Source organism: Malaclemys terrapin, chromosome 3 (assembly GCF_027887155.1).
Source record: "Malaclemys terrapin pileata isolate rMalTer1 chromosome 3, rMalTer1.hap1, whole genome shotgun sequence".
NCBI classification, from domain to species: domain Eukaryota; kingdom Metazoa; phylum Chordata; order Testudines; family Emydidae; genus Malaclemys; species Malaclemys terrapin.
Window position 1 is genome coordinate 206,559,616 of NC_071507.1, and position 22,270 is coordinate 206,581,885.

General features: G+C 45.5%; 1 protein-coding gene across 6 annotated transcripts in view; it reads left to right on the forward strand.

The window, feature by feature from the left end:
- The window catches only part of DTNB (dystrobrevin beta), a 350,654-nt gene that overhangs the window by 312,093 nt on the left and 16,291 nt on the right, over positions 1-22,270 (forward strand). For all 6 annotated transcript variants that reach the window (XM_054022674.1, XM_054022675.1, XM_054022676.1 and 3 more), the window contains 2 exons: positions 3,210-3,299; positions 17,961-18,014. In XM_054022674.1, the coding sequence (XP_053878649.1) occupies positions 3,210-3,299; positions 17,961-18,014 (144 nt within the window). The remainder of the gene's footprint in view (positions 1-3,209; positions 3,300-17,960; positions 18,015-22,270) is intronic.

Here is a 22,270-nt window from a genome sequence, read left to right on the forward strand (position 1 = left end):
TGGAAGACGTCAGCCCTACAAACCTTGGGCCCCTGCAATTCACTTGTAAGAAGAATGTGTCGTTCCGATTCCAGCAGTAGGATTAGCTCCTCGTCCCGCTGAACACTTCCAGAAACAAAAGCAGAAGCAGGCATTCCCAGGGAGGTATTGTGGCAAATACCAGAGGCATAGCACTCCATCTGCTGCCGTGGGTGGTCCAGTTGCTTCTTCTTAGCCTCTGCGGCAAGTATGAGTACAGTTGAGAGCTCCCAACTGCTTTCTTTGGCAACTGGTTTCCTTTCCCCTTTGCAGATTGACTTGTTTCCAGGCAGCATGAAGTAGAACAATAGTACAGTGGGTCCTACAAGGTATTCAAAATCTACTATACAACAGCTTAGAGTCACTAGCGATGATGCAGCTATAGAATCAAGTAACTTACAGGCTCTGTCTGAAGTCCAAGAATGCTTGCCAAAGGAGTTTAATTTAACTCAAAATTTTCACCAAACTTTTACATTATTTTTGCTAGCTTGTGCTGCTACTGGGTTCTTGCAGATGTATGTGCATAGGAAGGAAGGTTTTCCTTCGGCTCTTCACCAAGGTTCCACCGCGTTTTCTCCCTTGCCGCTCCAGGGAGCAGTCAGCATGGCAGACCAATGAGAAAAAAAGCAAAAGCAAGGTCTCTTCTACCTGTAACATCCTCTCTATTAGAGCTAATGGAGAAAGATCTCTGCTTGTTTTGCGGGACCAGAGAAGGGAACCTTTTTTGAGAAATGGTTGTTAGCATTTCCTGCCAGCGTGATCCTCAGACAAAACAAGACTCCTCTTTAGCTGATCTCTTGGTCTTAGAGTCAAGGCACAGGAGAGGGCTTGTTAATAATATCAAAGTATACAGGTTCCTGATAAACAGGGAAAAGATCAGCTGTATCATCAACCCAGTTCATTGTGCACCTGGGAGCCTGGATAGACTCTCAGTCCCAGAATCTTTATGTCCTCAGCGTATGTGCTGACTCCGTGAGTGCTCTGGGGCTGGAGCACCCATGGGGAAAAAAAATAGTGGGTGCTCAGTAACCACCAGCCACAGTTGTTTGGATGCTGGTGCAGAGCAGCAAGCAGTAGGCTAGTGCCTCAGGGAGAGGGCAAAGTATGGGCGGGAAGAGGCAGAGCGAGGGTGGGGCCTTGGGAAGGAAGGAAGAGTGAGGGGGACCTCGGGGGGGGCGGAGCAGGGTGGGAAGAGGCGGAGTGAGGGCAGGCCTTGGGGAATTGGGTGGAGTGGGCCAAGGCCTCGGGGTGGCGCACTCCCAGGGAAACCTAAAAGTTTGTGTCTATGCTCCTCAGAGAGGCAACAGAAGACAATAAGAGCCATCCAAAAAGTGCAAAATGCAGGTGTCCGTGATACAAACCCTGCTGCCCCTCTTGGTATTGCTAATCTCTTGCACAGGCATTATCAGAAGGATCAGGTTTCACATGAGATTTTTTTACACAACATAATTTGCTCATTGCCCCTGTGCTTACACAACCTATGGCAAAGGTTCAGGTTTCCCCAGCGGTGAGCAGGTTCCTGCAGTGGTGGATGACAGGACACAGATTTTCAAGAAGTTTGCAAATCTTGGAACCAAGCATGCCAATCATCACAATAGATGCCAATTTGGAGCACTAGGGAGCCTGCTATCCACTGGAGCATTGTCCATCAGGAAAGAGAGTTACTCCATCAGTCACTGGAAAGAAGAACTATACACAAGGGACTGGAAGCATTTTCATGGATGGTGTGTGTGTATATACACAAATGGAAGCACCAGATCGCTGCTCTTAAAAGAGAAGCAAACTACTCTTGTCTTGGGCAAAGAAACACTTGACCATGCTGATGTGGTCCACCTGTGCTGTCCATGTAATTGGAAAATATAGTGTAACAGCATATTGGCTAAGCAGACAATCGATCCACCAAGCAGGGAGCCACTCCAGGATATAAGACCATAAGAACGGCCATACTGGGTCAGACCAATGGTCCATCTAGCCCAGTACCCTGACTTCCAACAGTGGCCAATGCCAGGTGCCCCAGAGGGAATGAACAGAACAGGGAATCATCAAGTGATCCATCCCCTGTCGCCCATTCCCAGCTTCTGGAAAACAGAGGCTAGGGACACCATCCCTGCCCATCCTGGCTAGTAGCCGTTGATGGACCTATCCTCCATGAATTTATCTAATTATTTTTTTAATCCTGTTATAGTCTTGGCCTTCACAACATCCTCTGGCAAGAAGTTCCACAGGTTGACTGTGCAGTGTGTGAAAAAATACTTCCTTTTGTTTGTTTTAAACCTGCTGCCTATTCATTTCATTTGGTGACTCCTAGTTCTTGTGTTATGAGAAGGAGTAAATAACACTTCCTTATTTACTTTCTCCACACCCATCATGATTTTATAGATCTCTATCATATTCCCCCTTAGTTGTCTCTTTTCCAAGCTGAAAAGTTCCAGTCTTATTAATCTCTCCTCATATGTCAGCCGTTCCAGACCCCTAATCATTTTTGTTGCCCTTTTCTGAAGCTTTTCCAATTCCAGTATCTCTTTTTTGAGATGGGACGACCACATCTGCACTCAATATGATATTTTCTGTCTTATTATCTATCCATTTCTTAATGATTCCCAACATCCTGTTCGCTTTTTTGACTGCCGCTGCACATTGAGTGGATGTTTTTAGAGAACTATCCACAATGACTCCAAGATCTCTTTCTTGAGTGGCAACAGCTAATGTAGAGCCCATAATTTTATATGTAGAGTTGGGATCATGTTTTTCAATGTGCATTACTTAGAATTTATCAAAATTGAATTTCATCTGCCATTTTGTTGCCCAGTCACTCAGTTTTGTGAGATCCTTTTGTAGCTCTTCGCAGGCTGCCTGGGACTTAACTACCTTGAGTAGTTTTGTATCATCTGCAAATTTTTCCACCTCACTGTTTACCCCTTTTTCCAGATCATTTATATCAGAAATCTTTACTAAACCAGGATTGGTTTTAATGGGTTTTTGCACTACAGTTACCCTGTCCAAGTGGCAGCTCTGCAGGCAAAGGTGAGTGTTTGCAGTTCTGCTCTCATATTCCTTACAGAGGGAAAGTAATCACTCATTTTGATTGGTCAGGAACAACTGATTGAGCTTCCTTTTGTGAGTAGCTTGGGAAATTGAAGTCTAATATCTGCCATAACTTTTCATTTTCTTTTCCTCCATTTCTTTCCTAGGTACACGAAGAAACCTCCGGAATGATTTATTGGTAGCAGCTGATTCAATTACAAATACAATGTCTTCTTTAGTGAAGGAACTTCATTCAGGTGAGAGAGTTAAACTTTAACATACATGTACACTCCGGAGATCAGTGTGACCAGCAATAGTAATCTTAAAGCCATGTGTCGAAGATTTATCTGTAAACTATAGTTCTCATCCAGAAACTAAATAGAAAAATTAGATTGCAAGGTTGCAATTTAATTCTCCCTCAGTGAGAAGTCACCAGTAATGAGAATTCTGTTCTACATACAGAACCTGGCTGACACTGTTGTTGATGATTCTAGGATGCTAGAAACCAGTTCACTCACTCATAACTGTATTGACTTCTACAAGGCTAACCGTAATAACTTTTCTTTGCTTGTAATGTAAGCATATGTGATTCAGAACGCTTGCCAGGGAGCAAAGATGCCACTTCTAATGTCTCTTTTTTTTTACTACAGCAGCTCTTTAAAGACATGAGCTTAGAAGTTAAGATATATTTTTGAGTGAGTTCATACAAACTGTTACTTAATGATTCTGTAGTATTTATAACAGCAATTTGGAGTGCACTTAAAATGAATTCCCATTAGGGAACTCTAGGCATGAAAATAAAATTAAAATATACATTTGGCTCAACTTAAAGAAAGGGATTAAACAGCTGTGCAAAAAGTGGTGATTTTGCCTGCGTGCCTTTTGCACAATAGTAATGATAGTGGGTTTCAGTGAACAGAATAATTGGGCCACAACAAACTTACAAACTTGTTGAGAAAGACCCATCCCAAGCTTCTCAGGGCTTGCTTGTAAAGAACTTCATTGCTCAGCATTTCAGCTATTTGTTAAAGGGCCTTGTGCTTTTAGGAATAAGGAAAGGATTCTGCATTCACATCTAAACACAGATTTTATATTTTCCTAACAGATTCCCTAGTTACTGCTGAACAGTACGTTCACCAGTCCAAACCTTGTGTCTTAGCTGCAGCAGCAGCTGTGGAGTTAATGAAGTCCTTCATGTATTACAGCAGCAATCACTAGTGCTGTTATAGTTCTTCTTCGAGTGATGTCCCTGTGGGTGCGTCACGTCAGATGATTGTGCGCCCCTGCGCCTCTAGTCAGAGAATTTAGACAGCAATGTCCGGTGGGCCCCACGTGCGCTGTCCCCTGAGATCTAGATTTAGGATTAACTGTATAGTAGAAGATAGGAAAACAAGTTATAACTAACTACTCTACCCCTTTTCTTTCTTCTCATTTAAAAAAATAAATAAAAATGTATTATTTTATGTTACGTTTCATTCATCCCTTTCTGGGATAACTCCACCTGAGAATGCCTGGGGATGCCTGGGTTTTAAATGTTGCCTCTCCTGCCAAGAGGCAATCCCCGTTTCAGATGGACATTCTCAGTGTGTCCGCTGCTTGGGGGAAACGCACATACCCCAGAAGTGCTTCCATTGCCACAACCTTAAGGCCCGTGCCAGGAAAGTGAGGGACCTTAAATTCAAACTTATCCTTATGGAAAAATCCCTCAGCCCGGACTCAGACTCAAAACCACAAACTTCTCCCAGTCATCAGTTGCCTATAATCGCCAACTATGTGACCTTGATGGCAAAATACAACCACACCAGTTATTCTAAACTGTCTGAATTTATTGACTTTATACCAGAAGACTAGTAGGAGCAATTTAGGTCAGTCATCCCTGAAGGCCACCTCCTGGCACAAACAGCTCTCCAGGTGTCATTAGACTCGGCAGACACAGTGGATAATGGAGCAAATAATTAAGCAATCAATTTGCAAACATCAAGAAGATAATAATATGATAAGTAACAATCAGCATGGATTAGTCAAGAACAAATCATGTCAAACCAACCTGATAGCTTTCTTTGACAGGGTAACAAGCCTTGTGGATAGTGGGGAAGCGGTAGATGTGGTATATCTTGACTTTAGTAAAGCTTTTGATACTATCTCACATGACAGTCTCATAAACAAGCTAGGGAAATGCAACCTAGATGGAGCTACTATAAGGTGGGTGCAAAACTGGTTGGAAAATGTATCGAGGGTAGCCGTGTTAGTCTGTATCCACTAAAACAACAGCAATGCCCCTCTGCCATGTACATTGGCCAGACCGGACAGTCCCTACGTAAAAGAATAAATGGACACAAATCTGACATCAGGAATGGTAACATACGAAAGCCAGTAAGTGAACACTTCATTCCACTTGTACCTACAAGATCTTTATCAAGCATTCTTAAAACTACAATACCACCTGGGGAAGTGAGGAAACAGATTGACAGAGCCAGATGAGTACCCAGAAATCACCTACTACAGGACAGCCCCAACAAGGATAATAACAGAACACCACTGGTCATCACATACAGCCCCCAGCTAAAACCTCTCCAGCGCATTATTAATGATCTACAACCTATCCTGGAAAATGATCCCTCACTCTCACAGACCTTGGGAGGCAGGCCAGTCCTCGCTTACAGACAACCCCCCAACCTGAAGCAAATACTCACCTGCAACTACACACCACTGAAACACCAACCCAGGAACCAATCCCTGTAGCAAACCTCGTTGCCTACTCTGTCCCCATATCTACTCTGGCGACACCATCAGCGGACCCAACCACATCAGCCACACCATCAAGGGCTCATTCACCTGCACATCTACTAATGTCATATATGCCATCATGTGCCAGCAATGCCCCTCTGCCATGTACATTGGCCAAACTGGACAGTCCCTCCGCAAAAGAATAAATCGACACAAATCAGACATCAGGAATGGTAACATACAAAAGCCAGTAAGTGAACACTTCAATCTCCCTGGTCATTCTGTAACAGATTTAAAAGTCACTATCATTGAACAAAAAAACTTCAGAAATAGACTTTAAAGAGAAACAGCAGAACTAAAATTCATTTGCAAATTTAACACCATTAATCTGGGCTTGAATAGGGACTGGGAGTGGCTGGCTCATTACAGAAGCAGCTTTTCCTCTCCTGGAATTGACACCTCCTCATCTATTATTGGGAGTGGACTACATCCACCCTGATTGAATTGGCCCTATCAACACCGGTTCTCCACTTGCAAAGTAACTCCCTCCTCTCCATGTGTCAGTATATAATGCCTGCATCTGTAACTTTCTCTCTATGCATCTGAAGAAGTGAGGTTTATACCCACGAAAGCTTATGCCCAAATAAATCTGTTAGTCTTTAAGGTGCCCCCGGACTCCTTGTTGTTTTGGTTGGAAAACTGTTCCCACAGAGTAGTTATCAGTGGTTCACAGTCATGCTGGAAGGGCATATAGAGTGGGGTCCCACAGGGATCAGTTTTGGGTCCGGTTCTGTTCAATATCTTCATCAATGATTTAGATAATGGCATAGAGAGTACACTTATAAAGTTTGCGGACAATACCAAGCTGGGAGGGGTCATCAACAAGTTTGCATATGACATTAAACTGGGAGGAGTGGTAGATACGCTGGAGGGTAGGGATAGGATACAGAGGGACCTAGACAAATTAGAGGATTGAGCCAAAAGAAATCGGATGAGGTGCAACAAGGACAGGTGCAGAGTCCTGCACTTAGGACAGAAGAATCCCAGACACTGCTACAAACTAGGGACCGAATGGCTAGGCAGCAGTTCTGCAGAAAAGGACCTAGGGGTTACAGTGGACGAAAAGCTGGATATGAGTCAACAGTGTGCCCTTGTTGCCAAGAAGGCTAACGGAATTTTGGGCTGTATAAGTAGGGGCATTGCCAGCAGATTGAGAGACGTGATCATCCCCTCTATTCGGCATTGGTGAGGCCTCCTCTGGAGTACTGTGTCCAGTTTTGGGCCCCACACTACAAGAAGGATGTGGAAAAATTGGAAAGAGTCCAGCGGAGGGCAACAAAAATGATTAGGGGTCTGGAGCACATGACTTATGAGGAGAGGCTGAAGGAACTGGGATTGTTTGATCTGCAGAAGAGAAGAATGAGGGGGGATTTGATAGCTGCTTTCAGCTACCTGAAAGGGGGTTCAAAAGAGGATGGATCTAGACTGTTCTCAGTGGTGGCAGATGACAGAACAAGGAGTAATGGTCTCAAGTTGCAGTGGAAGAGATTTAGGTTGGATATTAGGAAAAATTTCCTAATTGTCAGGGTGGTTAAGCACTGGAATAAATTGCCTAGGGAGGCTGTGGAATCTCCATCATTGGAGATTTTTAAGAGCAGGTTAGACTTGTCAGGGATGGTCTAGATAATACTTAGTCCTGCCATGAGTGCCGGGAATGGGACTAGGTGACCTCTCGAGGTCCCTTCCAGTTCTATGATTCTATGCATACTTTCACAACTCCATACATCTATCACACAGGCAGCTTCTCCAATTTGTTTTGGGACAAGATCATTATCAGTACATGGTACTGTCCTTTGGCCTCTCCACGGCTCCCCAAGTTTTTTCCAAAGTTCTAGCAGTGGCGGCAGCCCACCTACGTAAACAAGGGGTCATGATATACCCATATTTCGATGACTGTCTACTCCAGGCCCCACTTGGGAGGAAGCCGTCAAAGTCACACAGAGGACAGTGTCACTCTTTACAAAACTCAGCCTCCAAATAAACATTCAAAAATCAACAGTGACACCAGTTCAAGAACTAAAATTCCCTGGGGGCTCACCTAAACTCATTGGAGGCAAAAGCCTCACTCCCACTACACAGATTCGCCACCCTAGTGAACCTGATCAACACTACAGTGAGCAGCCACAAACATCTGCCAGGACTTGCCTCCGACTATTAGGCCACATGGCGGCAACCACCTATATTGCAAAACTTGCCAGATTGCGCATGCGCCGCCGGCAAGGGAGGCCCAGGACAGTGTACATCCCACACAAACACAGTCTGAGCAAACCTCTCCACATGCCACAAAAGGTCAAGGACTTGCTTCGGTGGTGGACCCATTCACACAATGTGTGTGCAGGGTTCCCCCACAATGTAATCACAACAGATGCCTTCATAGTGGGCTGGGGCTCCCATGCAAACAACCTAACAGTACAGGGCAGGTGGTCTCCTTCGGAATGAATGCTGCACATAAACATTCTGGAACTGCGAGCAGTTTGCAATGCATGTGCACACTTCCTGCCTGTGATCAAAAACAAAACCATACAAGCTCCTGATGGACAACATTGCTTGCATGTTCCATACAAACAAACAGAGAGGAGCAAGGTCACACTCCCTTTGCACCGAGGCCTTACGACTGTGGAACCAAATGCATCCAACACAACATCACCGTATCAGCTGCCTACCTACCAGGATATCAGAACACCCCAGCAGACATGTTAAGCAGAAAGTTTTCCCACAATCACAAGTGGGAAGTAAACCTTGGTGATACAGGACATGTTCCATCAATGGGGATTCCCCACAATAGACCTATTTGCCATGAGTCAGAACAGCAAATGTCCAACATTTTGCTCCAGAGCAGGCTTGGGACCGGGATCCAGAGGTGACACCTTCCTCCTCAGATGGGATGCACCTCTTAAGAACATAAGAACGGCTGTACTGGGTCAAACCAAATGTCCATCCAGCCCAGTATCCTGTCTACTGACAGTGGCCAATGCCAGGTGCCCCAGAGGGAGTGAACCTAACAGGTAATGATCGAGTGATTTCTCTCTCTCTCTCTCTCTCTCTCTCTTCTTTACACTTTCTCTCCTACTCCGTTGTTGTCCAGGGTCATACAAAAGATCAAGACCAACCAATGCAGGGTCATCCTGATAGCCCCCAACAGGCCCAGACAAACTTGGTTTCCATACCTACAACAGAGGTCGGAATGTTCACCACGTGTGCTCCCACTTCTTCCACACCTCCTGTCACAAGATGCAGGCCAGATCTTGCACCTGAAACTGAAGATACTTCCACCTGAGAGCATGGCTCTCTCATGGTTCCAAGGCAAAGAGATGATCTGCTCAGAAGCGGGGAAGGATATCTTGCTAAACAGCAGATGATTGACTACACATTTGACCTACCTCCACAAGAACAAACGAATCAGAGCCACCACCTCCGTTCTACTACTAGCCCTGGACTATATATTTCAGTTAAAAAATGTCAGCTCTTTCAATGAGCTCACTCAGAGTGCACCTTGCAGCAATCACAGCTTTTCACCATAAAGTGGATGGGTTCTCAGTCTTTGCCCATCCAATTACAAAACGATTCCTACAAGGTATCTGGAAACTCTATCCTGCACTCAGAGTCCCAATGCCTCCATGGGATCTTAATTTAGTACTTTGTTCCCTTACTGGACCTCTGTTCAAACCCTTGGCTACATGTTGTCTATTACACCTTTCAAGGAAAGTAGCCTTCCTTGTCGCCCTTATGGCATACCCCCCATATACAATCTTTTTCAAGAACAAGGTCATTCTAAGACCACATCCTAAGTTTCTACCTAAAATCCCTCTTCCCGCATTCTTCCCTAAACCTCAGAAGCGGCATTCCATACTCTGGATGTCATAAGGGCACTAGGCTTTTATCTTGAACGGAGTAAACCATTTAGGAAGGCACCAAAGCTGTTTCTCTCTACTACTGAGAGATCTAAAGGAGACGCTATATCTAAGCAGAGACTCTCAAAATGGATTTCAGAGTGCATTTATCTCTGCTACCGCCGACATGAACTACAACCCCCTCCGAGGGTTAGAACACATTCTACCAGTTCGCTGTTCACATTGGTACCCTTCCTTAATAATGTACCTGTTACAGACATATGTAAAGCAGCCACAGTAGAACCTCAGAGTTATCAACACCAGAGTTACGAACTGACCAGTCAACCACACACCTCATTTGAAACTGGAAGTACACAATCAGGCAGCAGCAGAGACCAAAAAAATGCAAATACAGTATAGTGCTGTGTTAAACATAAACCACTAAAAAATATAAAGGGAAAGCAGCATTTTTCTTCTGCATAGTATAGTTTCAAAGCTGTATTAAGGCAATGTTCAGCTGCAAACTTTTGAAAGAACAACCATAACATTTTGTTCAGAGTAACGAACATTTCAGAGTTACGAACAACCTCCATTCCCAAGGTGTTTGTAAATGTGAGGGTCTACTGCAACATTCATTCAACACTGCGCAATTGAGCAGGACTCAACATACGACACTTTATTATGACACATGGTCTCATTATCGATCACAGACCCAGCTCCGAAGCTGCTCCTTTCCACTGAGGGTCACTGCTCTACAGTCACTTGAAGTGGAGCACCCACAGTGACATCACTTGAAGAAGAAGGAGGTTACTCGTATTGCGCAGTAACTGAAGTTCTTTGAGATGTGCACCATTTGTGGCTGCTCCACTACCCACCCTCCTCCCCTCTACTTCAGAGTTCCAGTAAGGTCCTCTGTGGTAGAGAAGGGACTGAGGGGGGAGGGAGGTTGGTCGCAAAGCCCTATTTAATCGCCGCTACAGGCACGAGACGGGGAGAGAGCGTGTATGGCCCAACTGGGTACTGCTGTCGAAATTCTCCGACTAGAGGTGCAGGGGCGCACAGTCACCTGAAGTGGAGCACCCACAGGGACACACATCTCGAAGAATCTCAGTTACTGCACAAGGTGAGTAACTTTCTCTTAAGGGACCTTATGCATCCGAAGAAGTGGGCTGTAGTCCACGAAAGCTTATGCTCTAATAAATTTGTTAGTCTCTAAGGTGCCACAAGTACTCCTGTTCTTCTTTTTGCGGATACAGACTAACACGGCTGTTACTCTGAAACTTGTTAAGGGACCTTGTGTTTCTTCAGTAAATCATCATGTTCAGAGATGCACAGTTCCGTTCCCCTCAAGCTGAAACATGGTGAATAAACTCTCAGCCCAAGACAGATGTCTGCAGTAATTTATTTCTTGCTTTTAATAGTACTGCAGATTTATACTAATGTACCTGAGATCAGACCCTGGCCCACAGTGACTTGTATCAGGGATACAGGACTTCTGATCTCCTGGTCTCTCTTGAAATCTGTACAGTGTTTGACAAATACAAACAAAGCAAGGTTTGTGCTGTTGACAGTTATTTCAGTCTTGTCATGTAAGGCATTTATAATGCACGGGGGATTGAAGATGAAATTAATTACAATCTTGTATTTGATTATATGCAGAAACTAAAGAAGACAGATCCCTTGAAAATATCTGAAATAATTTCATTTGTGTAAATTAGGAAAAGCACGAGTTATACACAGCTGAGGAGATTCAATGGGATTTAACACGTTAGTCAGGAGTTACACTAGGAGAACTTAAACCTCCTCCAGGCCTGGATTCCATGCCAGCTATAGTTACAGACACAAAGTTTGGCATGTTTTTGTGAGTCACAAGTGTGAGCTACAGTACCTAGCATCTATTTGGCTTATAGCATCTTTGTCTGCATTCAAAAAACAGTGCCCTGAGGAGAGCAAAAAGGGAAAGGAAGAATTGTTTCTGCAGATAGTCAGTAGACAGTCGATAGATCTGAGTATAAGGCGTGGGCTTCTCACAAAAAGTTTGACTATCCCCCAGTCCCTACCCTTAGGAAAGTTCCATGTTGACACAATCTTCCCTGGCCAGGAAATACTGGATACCACTTAGAGTGATGACCAGCTAGGTCATTCAAAAGCAACATAAGGTAACATATACTCCTTATCCTAGGGACTAAGCAGGCTGCTGTCTAATTTTCCCAGACCCACTTAGCTTGAGAAGCAAGAGACAAGCCAGACTCAGAAATTGCTTGGAGCCCCAGCTCACCTTTGTGATTTTTAAAAATCTTGTTTAGTTTCAATCAGTGATTTCTGCCATCATCATATTACATATTTCAGTTGTTGTGCTGGGCACCATGGAAAAGGCCATTGGTAGAAGCACTTCTGACTTCTCAAAGTGATATTTATCAATTGGCTGTAGTCAGAACAGTGAAGCAAATGCCAGTTTCTTTGACTTCTCTATTAAAGATCCCCTTTGGTCAGAATCAGTTTACACAACTCAGGCTTTTCAAGTTGTGCTTTCTATTACCGGGGTTTTTTTTCTCTTTCAAAACTCTATGTGTTTTTAAATATGGGTCAAGGGAAATATCACTGCCTGTAATAACTATTATCTGTTTACGTTATTTTACTAGAAATGCTACATACAGAGATATGACACACACACACACACACACACACACACACACACACACACCCAAATGAACTTGCCCTTCTGTCCACATTCTCCTCAACATAAATACTAGCCTGGCCCATAAATTCACTTCAGCTTCACTGGAGTTAAATAAAGTGAGCCTTGTTGCTCAATTCCAGTTTATGTCCTGTGTTCCTAAAACCTCATGCTTCAGCTGGCCATCTGCAGGGGTTAGGAAGGGATACCCCCCATGTGTTCTGGGGGAGATTTTGGTCTTTCTCGGAAGCTTTACAGCTGAAGTTGGAACATTGAACGGGGGGGGTCAGGGCTGAGGTGGCATGGAGCATTCTCCCTCTCAGGTGCTTGCTCACATGTTCAGGGTCTAACTGATCACCATATATGGGGTCGGGAAGGAATTTTCCCCCAGACGAGATTGACAGTAACTTTGGGGATTTTTTGCTTTCCTCTGCAGTATGTGGGTACAGGTCTCTTGTCAGTATTATCTAGCTATAGCTAGATATAATTTCCCTGCCATTGCAGAGGTATCTGGCGTTTGGTGCTCTTTGGTCCCGTCTATTCTCTCCTGGAGACACACACTAGTCTCCTGTGGGCTGTAATACTTTGGTGTCATTTTGGTTGTTGGGTTTCATGTGCAGGTGGTGTCGGTGGGCTGGGATATGCCGGAGGGCCGACTAGATGATCTGGTGGCCCCTTCTGGCCTTAAACTCTGTGACTCTACGTGCTCCATCAGCATGCACTTCCTTTCTGTCACTGAGAGACCTAATGAGACATGTATTTATTGGAACAGAATCCGTTCTCAGTTACCACTGTGCCACCCCAGTGACTTCCATGAGGGTTGAGGTCTCTCTGCACCTCACATGGTTAAGCTCTAGGTCTTCAGTAATTAACATCAAGTGTTCTTCCTCTTGGATCTCCATAAAACTGTTTCAGATTTTCCTTCAGAGTGGATCTTCTTGCTTGGAGTGGGTGCAGACCTGTATTCCACTCCAGTGTGCTGGCATCTTGTGCACTGCAAACTGGAGACTTTTTGCTGCTGTAATACCCGTCGGGAAGCATGCATGCTCTGTACCTCCTCTTGGCTCCTCTCGAGGCTATATCAAGGTGGTACCTCCCTAAACCCCCTCATTTCCTTCTTACCGCCTGTGGCTTGAGTTGGAGCTCCCTGCGTTGGAATCTCCTCATGATTTCCCTGCTGCATCACACTTTGTGATTCGGTGTTTCCTAGTGTAAATAGTTTCTGGCAGTTAGCACCCATAGTTTGTTAGATTAGTTAGTTTATCAGTCTATTTAATGGTACAGTTAGTTTGTATAGTTCTGGAGCATTCCCCGGGCTTCGGGCATTGCCTGTCCCTACTTGTTGTGCCTCGGTGAGAACCAAATCAAGGAATAGTGGAGTATCTATTGTTCTGTTACGAAAACGATGCAGACTGCAAGAGATCTTTCATCTAAAGCAGCAGTTGTTGGAACAGGCTGTGAGACCTGCCTTGGCACGAGGACCCTGTTCCAACCACTCCGTTAACTGGTATCCTCTACCTCTGTAGGAGTTGGGGACAGACCCCAGCACTCTGATCAGTCATGGAGGCAGGAAAGAGGTCCGAGATCATTCCATAGATCCTATGTAAGAGGACTCCTAAAATGGACCAGAGTGCCAGAAATCGAGGAGGGATTTATTCTCCTCTTCATCGAGAGCAGGACCTCACTGTCAACAAGTCTGGTACCCTGGACAGACCCGTGTCTGCCCAGCATCAGGATGGGAGAATCCCAATGCCGTGCCAGCGACTCCAGAACCATCTGTGGGACTGTGTCAAGTCTGGTCTCTATGGAAACTCCATCACCATCACTCTGTGTCATCGACCTGGCAAGGTTCCTGGCAGCTTCAGACTTGCATTGTCTAGCTGTCATGGCATTCCCACTAACTCAAGATATTGGTGAAGGGACGGTGCCCCAGGCTATCTCAGGCCCTTCATTGACTTCAGCTTTGGGGCAGAGATTGCCTTCAGCTCCAGTACCAATGAAGAGGCAGGCTCCACCCGCTCTCTCTCAGCATTGTTTACAAAACCAGCCTTGGTACCAGTGTCCTCAGTATCAGTAGCTACATCAGAGTGGGGTCTGAATACTGACCCCTCAGCACCACTAAGGAATCCATCCTCTGTACCGGACCCCAGGCAAGACTGTCTACGATGCCAACCAGAGTATCAATGTTACCTTTTCCATGTTGTACAGTGGACAAGTCAGGTTTTCCAGAGGCCCTACCAGTTGGGCACCCATCACACCTAGTGATTATTCTAACAGTTCTTCTCACTCCAGGTCAGTGTCCTGCAACTCTTCTCATTCCCCTCGTCAGCAAATGAAATCACATACATCATCCAAACACCCAGGGAGTAAGCACTGGTACTGAAAGCAGAGACATTTCTATAGTGGAGACAGACCTGCCTGGCCCACAATGTACTGGCCTTCTTGCTGTACGCTAGACTGATATTCCCAGCCTAGGGGTGCTTCTCATTCACACAGATCCAGTTCTCTGCATACGTTGGATGTAAGATCCCCTTACCTTGGAAACGGCCCAAGCCATGGACCAGCCTGTTGTGGAAGTTCAGGACTACATTCTTCCTCTGTGGTTAACCTTTTGCCTGAGAACCAAACCGTACCACAGGTGACACCTTCAGCTCCAGCAGTACTGTCAACACTCTCCTTGGATGATTTGGTGGCCTTGACTTTGGCTTCCCCAGTTCCAGAGGATTTCAAGTTCTACCAGGAACGGCTCAGGAGAATGGCTGCAGTTCTGGGCATTTAAGCTGAGCTGGTACAGGAGAATACCCACAAATTGGTAGACATCCTCCAGACTTCAGCCCTGGGAGGTGTTGCCCCCTCTATCAATGATGCTGTAAGGGACCCAGGGTGTAGGTGGTCTTGCCTCTAACAGTCACAGCTAGGCTGAGGTCTGCCCACCAGAGATAGGAGTCTTCGACCAGGAGTTGGAGGAATTGCAAGGCCAAGTCCCATAACTAGCATCAGGGGCAGTACCCGGTTAGAACCAAGAGGCAGGAGTCTGGGTCAGAGTAGGCTGGGGTCAGAGACCAGAGGCAGTACCGGGATAGAACCGAGAGGCAGGAATTGGGGTCAGAGACCGGAGACCAGCGGCAGTATTGGGTTAGAACTGAGAGGCAGGAATCGGGGTCAGAGTCAGGCAGGGTCAGAGACCGGAGACCAGAGGCAGTACCAGGATAGAACCGAGAGGCAGGAGTTGGGGTCAGAGGCAGAAAGAAAAAGAACCTAAAAGACTGGACGCATTGGGAAGAAAGAACAGGAGTACTTGTGGCACCTTAGAGACTAACAAATTTATTAGAGCATAAGCTTTCGTGAACTACAGCCCACTTCTTCGGATGCATATAGAATGGAACATATATTGAGGAGATATATATACACACATACAGAGAGCATAAACAGGTGGGAGAAAATGTGTTCTACTGCTTCACTCCAGGTGAGAATAATGACCAGCAAGCTCTTTTAGTGAGCGGTGATGTCTAAATTCATGACAAATTGCCAGACAACTCCAGAGAGAAGTTCAAAGCTTTCTTGACAAAGCGCTTGCTTGTGGCAAAGACCTCGCTACAATCTACTCTCAACATAATGTCTGATTCTTCCAGAGCAATGACCACTGCCATCATCAAGAGGAGGACATCTTCGTTATTTAATTCCGGGATAGCACCAGATATCCAGAAAACCACTGAAATTCTGTCTTTTGATGGACAGTTTGTATTTTCTGACAAGACAAATGAGGTGTTTATCTTTTAAAGATTCATGAGTGACTCTCCGCTCCCCGGGAGTTTATCTTCCAGCCTCCAAGAAGCATTAGTACAAGCCCCTGCAGAAATATTCAGATTATGATCATGGACAGCCCATTAAATTAAATTAATTTTTTTTTAATTAATGGAGATATCCCATCTCTTAGAACTGGAAGGGACCTTGAAAGGTCATTGAGTCCAGCCCCCTGCCTTCACTAGCAGGACCAAGTACTGATTTTGCCTCAGATCCCTAAGTGGCCCCCTCAAGGATTGAGCTCACAACCCTGGGTTTAGCAGGCCAATGCTCAAACCACTGAGCTATTCCCCCCCACACACACACTTTTATCCTCCCAGATCATACTACGCTTCTTGGAGGAGAGAGGGGCTTCAGAAAAGAAGGTCATCCAACATTACCACTAACCCACCGTGCTCTCAGCTTTCGGTAGGGACACAACTCTTGGAACTTGTTTTTCGAGGACAGCATAGCAACCAACAGTGATCTACACATCCCTGCTCAGTGTGGAGACAGATTATCCCACTTCCTCAGCCCATGGGAGCAAATATCTTTAGACAAGTGGGTCCTAAGTACTATGGGCCTGGGATATTCAGTCCCATTCATTTCCCCCCCTCCTCCCTACCCTCCTCCTCTGTCCCTTTTCAGGGACCCATCTCATGAGTCTGTGCTCCTTCAGGAGGGTCAGGATCTCCTTGCCCTGGGGCACAGAGTAAGTTCCCCCACTCTTTTCCCTGATCCCCAAACACAAGAGTGGAACTGAGACTGTTCTGGACCTCTGGGCTCTCAACAAGTTCATTGAGCAAGTGAGATTGTGCCTGGTTACCCTAGCTTCAATCCTCCATTCTCTAGATAGCAATGGTTGGTTGGCTGCCCTTGATCTTCTGGACACATATTTCCATATAGCTGTGTTACTCAGCCTCAGGAAATTCCTCAGACTTGTCATCATCAGTACATGGTACTCCCCTTTGACCTGTCATCACCAAATGCGTGGTGGCCTTCTCGAGGAGGAACGGGATACAGGTCTTCCCTTACCTTGATGGTTGGCTGGTCCAGGGGTTCTCTCACAGTCGGGTCCATTGCCATCCATTGACTATATCATCCACCTGTTCAATCACCTTCATCTTATCCTGAACAGAGAAAAGTCTGCACTGATTCCTGCCCAGAGACTTGAGTTTGTTGGAGCACTATTGAGCGTGGTCAGGGTGGAACCACCTTAATATAGCCTCAGGAAGGGCCATGAGGAAGTATAAGGCGTTTGCACTGACTCAATGGGTGGCAAAAAGTCTCCAGCTCACAGTGCACAAGGCAGTGCACACCTGAGCAGAATACACATCTGCACCCACATCTCGAAGAACAACTGTTACACAACAGGTAAGTCACCATTTTTTATCTGTGTTTGACCCATTCCCCATTGTCCCATTGTTTGGGTTATATAGCTCTTAGTCTCTTTGAAGGCTCAAATATGGCTGCCCAGGTGCACAAGAGGACCAGTGGTCTTTATGTATCAAGCTACATGGGGCCAGGCCCAGTCCTATTGGTGAGTGCAGGCACTGCCCCCTGTAGGGTGAACGTGAAAATGGGAGTCATTAAACCAGTCGGTAGAAGGCACATACACTCTGCCAATTGAAAGGCTGGTGCAGCTGCCATTACAGCATGAAAGAATTCCAGCTTAGTTGGTCTGATGTACTCCTGAGGTCTCCCACTCCAGTACTGCCCCCTTCCCTCTTTCCAGTGTGAGTCTCAAAAGCCAGCATGGCTCTTAGCGAGCTTCTGTAGAAAAACGCTTTCTAGCGACTCGTTTCCATGCTTGTTTGTCTGACATTTGTTTGTTTTTCAAGCAGAGGAAGTAGGTGAAGAAGAAGAGGAAAAGATGCAGAATGGAAAGGACAGAGGTAAAAGACTCTCTCAGCTGTAAAACACTTTTCCCATTTATTTCTGTGCCTGAGATTAGTGTGTGTCTGCAAACTCTCCACATCAGTGTACCAAGCACTGCAGAAGCATTCATGTAACAGCTTTGGGTTTGGGCAGTTTATGGAGGCTTCTTGTTGCTGTTACACCTCCTCCAGACACACAGCTGGGCCTATCAGGCTTGTCTTTCTGTTCCTCTCGCTGCCCTGTTATATGTTTGCTCTCTCCATTTCTGCCGTTGCTGGGGACAGTAGTAATGTCCAGGGTTCCATTGTCTCTGTATTCAGATGTATTGAAATATTTTCCTTCAGCAAGTGGCCATGTACAAGTGTAAGCATGGCAGGAAAGGAGTTACTCTGAACGGTACAAGAGGAACAAGAATTAATGGTGTGAGGTTAGATAAAGAAAATGAAGGCTGAATTATCAGGAAAGTTTCTGGAAATTGGGTGTGCCAGGCTGTGGAAGTGTCACCCAAGGGAAGCAGGAAGCCTTGTTGGTTGAGGCATTTAAAATGTGTCTGGACACCGTGTTCAGCAATATTCTGCTGAGAACAGCCCTGCGCAGGCAGCAAAATGGGGCCTTACAGCAGGTCTCATCCCATCTCTAATCCCTGACTCCAAGTGTAGATAATAGAACTAATCCTCCCCAGGCAGCTCTGCCTCTGGCTTATAAGGATGTGGAAGGAACGTGGGGCTGTCACAGCATTGTTGTGCAGGTGGACTAATGATCCCTTACCAGGGCCGGCTCCAGGCACCAGCTTGTCAAGCAGGTGCTTGGGGCGGCCGCTCCGGAGAGGGGCGGCACGTCCAGGTATTCGGCGGCAGTTCGGCGGACGGTCCCTCACTCCACCTCGGAGCGAAGGACCTCCCGACGAATTGCCGCCGCAGATCGCGATCGTGACTTTTTTTTTTTTTTTTGGCTGCTTGGGGCGGCCAAAACCCTGGAGCTGGCCCTGTCCCCTATCCAAAAGGGCTCAGGAGAAAGAAAACCCAGGTGAGCGGTGTGTGGAGTGGAATACCAGTCACTGGACACTGGGTTTGGCAGTTTCACCTGTCCCTTCGTCAAATGACTGAACAGAAAACCCCTTCTCCTGGTGTGACCAGGGGTGCTTGGGTGAAGGTATTTGCCACCACCTCTTCTTCCCGCTTTGCCAGGAAAGGAATTTACAGTAATTACACTGAGGTGCTTCAGTTCGGGCTGTGCCCCTTAGTGTGACACTGATTTGCTTGTGGAGCTGTCTGCTCGCACTTTCCACGTTTAAATTAAGGATGGACAAAGAGATTTGGATTAGACAAGTAGCAGTCCAAACATTTCATGTCTCACCTGAGACAAATCTTTGCTGAGCTTTGACAACGTTGGATTTTTATTCTTTATTGTTCCATGCACCTCTTCACTTCCTGCTTCTAGCTGGGATGAAATTGCACACACGAGACTGTTCGCACAAGATTTCCAGCCCAAATAGGTACTGAGAAGGTGTGACCCTTTCTCAGGGCTCCCAGGATTGTGAGTCATCTTGTTACCTCCCTGCTCTAGCGGGAGGGAGTTTTTCTTGTGGTAGCTGGGTGTCAGCTCTTGTACGGCACCAGCCTTTCAACCATTCAGACACTGTCCTCAGGACTCTGTCAGGCCTATCTTGCTTTGCAGGCTACCTTAGATGCACCCAAAACCCTGTACTTCTTTTGAAGAGCATTCCCCTGTAGCATCCAGCCCTGTCACTGGACACAGAAATTACCAGGTAAGCTGCCTCCCAAAGAGATATACACAGCTGGAAGGTTATGATTCAGGTTTCACACTTTATGTCAACACAGCACTGTAATCTATGTATAGTAAAAACAAATATATTTATCAACAGAGAACAGAGTTACAGATTCAAGTTAGTATTGTGTAAGAATAATGGAAACAGAAATGGTTAGAAACACATCAGAAGTGTAACACTCATTCTAGAGACTAAGGGTTTGTCTGCCCTTAACACGCTGCACCGGCACCGCTGCACTGCTGTAGCATTTCCGTGTCGACACTACCTATGCCAATGGGAAGGGTTCTCCCATGGGTGTAGGTAATCCACCTCCCTGAGAGGCAGTAGCTAGATCGACGGAAGAACTCTGCACGGGGTCTCAGGTCAACTTAATTGCACTAATCAGGGGTGTGGATTTTTCACATCCCTGACCAATTTAGTTAAACAGACCTAATTTGCTAGTGTAGACCAGGCCTAAGACTTAACCCTTGTCTAACGCAGTTTCTCACCCTCAAAGTCTCTCCGCAGAGTTTACTGGTTTTCATTGAATCCAGGATCCATTCCTTTCCGTACCATCCCCCTCTGCCAAGGGTGTCCTCAGTGAAATGGATGACGGTGTCCTTTAGCTTTTCCTTATATTTCCGAAAGTCCATTCTCCTTGTTCCCAGAGTCAGGATAACTGCCTGGGGTTCATACTCTGGGGTGCTCACCTGTTGAGATCGCATCCCTCATCAACCTGCTTTTCCTGTTGACTTTACATATAAATGGGGCTTCCTTTGTGTCGTCCTTACAATGCTTAATTTACCTCAGAGACAGGGATAGCCGAAGAGACATGCTTTTATCTGGCAGAAGACCAGTTCGTTCACTCTGCCTTGTTACTGACTTTAAAGCATAATTTTTATACACACGCACAGATGATTCCTTATATAGTATCAGTATATACATTTCACAGTGATATTATAAGCACTGTTATTGGCTTTCGTTTGATACCTCACAAGACACTTTTTGGGTAAATACTATGAAAGCAGTGTGTCAGGTGTAGTGAGTTTGTCAGGCCTGAGAGGCGTTACTGTTACAGAATAGTGAACCCTTTGCCAGTTGGTATTGTGGGGGTTTTAGGGAGATGTTTGAGGCTTCTCTGACTCCTCTGAGGTTTATCCATCACTAGTTGAAATGATAGGCTTGTTTGGGCTTTTGGGTTTTCTTTTACTAGCAATAATAGGTCTGATTTCAGTGAAATCAACAGTTTTTGAAGGTAATATCATGTTGGCTTTAAATCATACAAGGCTCTTATCCCTGGAATCTTCCTCCTTCATTAGATATTTTGGATGCTTAGCAGATGTTCACTCTCTTTTTCCAAATGTGTAATGTACCTTGCATGGAAAGTAGGGGGAAGAGAGGGAGGTTGAAGATTCTTATGAGTCATCACTGAACAGTAAGAAGTAGTTGTTCGAGTGCACAGCATTTCAATCTAACCAGCAGTAATCTGTTTCATTTACCCTACACTCTGTCATATTTCTTAATCAGTGCATGTATTTCTAGCATGCCAATTACTGTAGTATCTTCTAGGTACCATTTCCGACTATGCCTTCTGTTCACAGTGAACTCTTGGCTAATGTTTGAATTGACATTGCCAATACATAATTCCCAGTCCTTCACAACTTGCTGGGCTACCATTAGAGAGACAGGGTCAATGATCAAGTATCAGGGGGTAGCCGTGTTAGTCTGTATCTACAAAAACAACAAGGAGTCTGGTGGCACCTTAAAGACTAACAGATTTATTTGGGCATAAGCTTTCGTGAGTAAAAACCTCACTTCTTCGGATGCATTCAATGAGGGTCAATGAGGTCATATCTTTTATTGGACCAACTTCTGTTGGTGAGAGAGACAAGCTTTTGAGCCACACAGAGCTCTTCTTCCGGTCTGGGGAAGGAGCTCCCAGCATCACAGCAAAATGCAAGGTGGAACAGATTGTTTAACGTTAAGTGATTAGCACCTATTGTATGAAAAACGTTCAAGCTAGAGTCATAGAAGAAAAAGAGGGGGTTGGTGGGTTACAGATTGTTGTAATAGGCCATCTATCCAGTGTCTCTGTTCTGTCCATGATTTTTAGTGTCTAGCAGAGTAATGAATTTAAGCTCCCAGGCTTGTCTTTTGAGAGTGTTGTGCAGGTTTTCTTTGAGGATGAGGCCTGAGAGGTCAGATATAGAGTGATCACTTTGTGAAAAGTGTTTGCCCACAGGGGATAGGGTGGTTTTGTCTTTTATCATTTTCCCGTGTGAGTTCATTTGAGAGCAGAGTGATTGTCTGGTTTCACCCACATAGTTCTTATTGAGGGATTTAGTGCACTGGATGAGGTATACCACATGTTGTGACAGGCATGTGTAGGATCCATGGATTTTGAAAGGTATGTAGTGTGGAGTGCTTATCACTGTAGAACTGGAGATATATCTGCAGGTTTTGCATCTGTTGTTCTGACAGGGTCTGATGTCACTTTGAATTGGT